This window comes from Mustela lutreola, chromosome 5 (genome assembly GCF_030435805.1).
Source record: "Mustela lutreola isolate mMusLut2 chromosome 5, mMusLut2.pri, whole genome shotgun sequence".
NCBI lineage: Eukaryota > Metazoa > Chordata > Mammalia > Carnivora > Mustelidae > Mustela > Mustela lutreola.
The window spans coordinates 110,894,309-110,896,998 of record NC_081294.1 but is presented as its reverse complement, the minus strand read 5'-3'; the positions used below and the strand labels follow the sequence as shown (position 1 = coordinate 110,896,998).

At 37.2% G+C, this 2,690-nt stretch overlaps 1 protein-coding gene across 1 annotated transcript; it reads right to left on the bottom strand.

The window, feature by feature from the left end:
* Positions 1–1,455: 1,455 nt before the first annotated feature.
* Positions 1,456–2,010, bottom strand: LOC131831403 (BH3-interacting domain death agonist-like). The gene has a single exon (XM_059173485.1). The coding sequence runs from the start codon at positions 1,794–1,796 to the stop codon at positions 1,497–1,499; it is 300 nt and encodes a 99-aa protein (XP_059029468.1). The 5' UTR covers positions 1,797–2,010; the 3' UTR covers positions 1,456–1,496.
* Positions 2,011–2,690: the final 680 nt, after the last annotated feature.

Sequence of the window (2,690 nt, the reverse complement as noted above, 5' to 3'; positions counted from 1 at the left end):
CAACATCACTCATCATCAGGGAAATACAAATCAAAACCATAATGAAATATCACCTCACACCAGGAAGAATGGCTAAAATTAACAACACAGAATACAACAGGTGTTGGAGAGGATTTAGAGAAAGGGGAACCCTCATACACTGTTGGGAGTGCAAACTGTTTCAGTCACTCCTGAAAATAGTATGGAGTTTCCTCAAAAAGTTAAAAATAGAACTATTCTATGATCTAGCAATAGCACTAATAGGTATTCACCCAAAGGATGCAAAAATATAAATTTGAAAGAGATACTTGCATCCTGATGTTAATGGCAGCATTATCAAAAATAGACAAATAATGAAATAACCCAAATGTCCACTGATTGATGAATGGATAAAGAAGAGATGGTGTCAATATACAATGGAATATTGCATAGCCATGAAAAAGGATGAAATTTTGCCCTTTGTAGCAACATGGATGGAGCTAGAGAGTATTATGCTAAGCAAAATAAATCCAGCCAGGGAAAGAAATACCATATGATTTTACTGATACGTAGAATTTTAGAAACAAAACAAAGGAACATGGGGGAAACCAGAGAGAAAACCCAAGAAATAGACTTTTAACTATCGAGAACAATCTTATGTTTACCAGAGGGGAAGTTGGTAAGGGGATGAGTTAATAGGTGCTGGGGATTAAGGAGGGCACTTATGATGAGCAGAAGGTGTTGTTTGTATATAAGTGTTGAATTACTAAATCCCGTACCTGAAAAAAAAATTCTTTTTTAAAGGTGAGTGAGAGACACAAACTAACTCAGCAAAAAGTCTCGTGTTAGAGAATATGATGATTATATTTGTTCCTTTGTTTAAATCCAAAGAATAAAGAGAGTGGAGCAACAACTTCATCAAATTTTGGTTTGAAAAGGTCTTTTGGCTACATGTGAAGAACAGAATTGTTGGAGCTAAGATGTTAAAAGTCCAGTTTGGGAAGGTGTTGTAATTGTCCAAATAAGAAGTGATGTTTGTATGAGTTTAATTTTCAAGTGAAGTTGTACTGAAATGAGATAAATGCACAATGTGTAGTGGATTTAGAAGATGGTATGAAACTCATTCAACAATGTGAAATATTTCCATTCAAGTATGTTAATGTAAGATGTCTAAATGGATCACAGCTTAAAACATCTTTAAAATAGAAATAAATAGCTATTATCTCATGAGTATCTTCTCGGCTATTGCTCCATCTCGGCTGGAGGCAGCTGCTTTGTTCTCATCATATCAAGTTTTTTTTTTTTTTTAAAGATTTTATTTATTTATTTGAGAGAGAGATAGTGAGAGAGAACATGAGAGGCGAGAAGGTCAGAGGGAGAAGCAGACTCCCCATGGAGCTGGGAGCCCGATGAGGGACTCGATCCGGGGACTCCAGGACCGTGACCTGAGCCGAAGGCAGTTGCTCGACCAACTGAGCCACCCAGGCGCCCTCATCATATCAAGTTTTAACCAGTCTTGCTTCGGCAGAGGTGTCCACTCAGTCCATGTCATTTCTGACCAAGTTCCTCACGTAGGTGAACAGGTTCTGGTTAATAAAGTTCACTGTTGTGCGAAAGACTTCACGGAGCAAGTATGGTGTGTGATCAGCCACCTTTTTGGCCAAGAACATGGCCAATATCAGCATGGTCTTCTCATCTTCCATGTCTGTGGGGTAAGTTTGCATGACCCGCTCCAGCGCAGCAGCGAGGCACTGCCTTCTGTCTTCTTCCGACAGTCTCCTATTCGTGAACTCTGTTGCCAGGTTATTCACCAGTCCTGGGTGGATGCTACGATCCATATCGTCCCCTATTTTGGCGAGCTACCTGGCAATATCCTGAATGATTTCCTCTTGACCCTGAGAATCTCTCTCCTCATTCACCAGGAAGTGGCTGCAGCAGTTGCCATCCGTCTGTAGCCTATAGTCTTGCTCCTCCTGCAGGTGAGCTGGCATGGGTAGTTCCCGGCCCAGGACCTCCAGCTCTTTGTGGAAATTAGAGTCAGAGTAGCTTTGGAGGAAGACAAACACCAGCAAGTTAATATACCATATAATGCTAGCCTCCTGACATTTTTAAGTGCTTTGTATTCCTTTTCTCAGATTGTTGGGAGAGTAACAATATTTATGCTGTCAGAGTAAACTCTTCTGGCAGGTTGGCCTCATACTCTAGCTCCTACTAAGTAATGACATGAAAGCAAGTGGACACAAAAATAATACTCTGCTCAAAGTCTTAGGAACCATTTTACTTAATTATTAATTTTATTTGAAATAGTATTTCCCCTTTAAAAGTGATGCTTGATGAAATTAAACATTTAAATCATGGTAATTTATAAAGAATAATATGTATATAAAATATATGTGTACAAAATTTTATGCATCATATGTGTGCATATAAATTCTATGTATTAAAAGAGAAAATATGTGTCTGCATATATATATATTTTTTTCACCTGATGTATCATGTAGTCACACTCTCTTAAAGCAATAGTATTAACGAACTTTTTTTTTTAACCCTTTCAATGTCTCTTATTTATTTTTGGCTATACAGTTTTATTAACACAAGAAAATCATACTATGTCTACTAATTGTTAGCTTGCTTTTTCATTTTAAATGATATTTAATATACAATATTTATGTATCATTTGTACATGAAAATTCCTTATTCTTTTTTATTATGTTACATTAGTCACCATACAG

Bases quoted from the DNA above. Each gene is read 5' to 3' on its own strand.
- LOC131831403 (XM_059173485.1), bottom strand. From the start codon at position 1,796: ATGGATCGTAGCATCCACCCAGGACTGGTGAATAACCTGGCAACAGAG.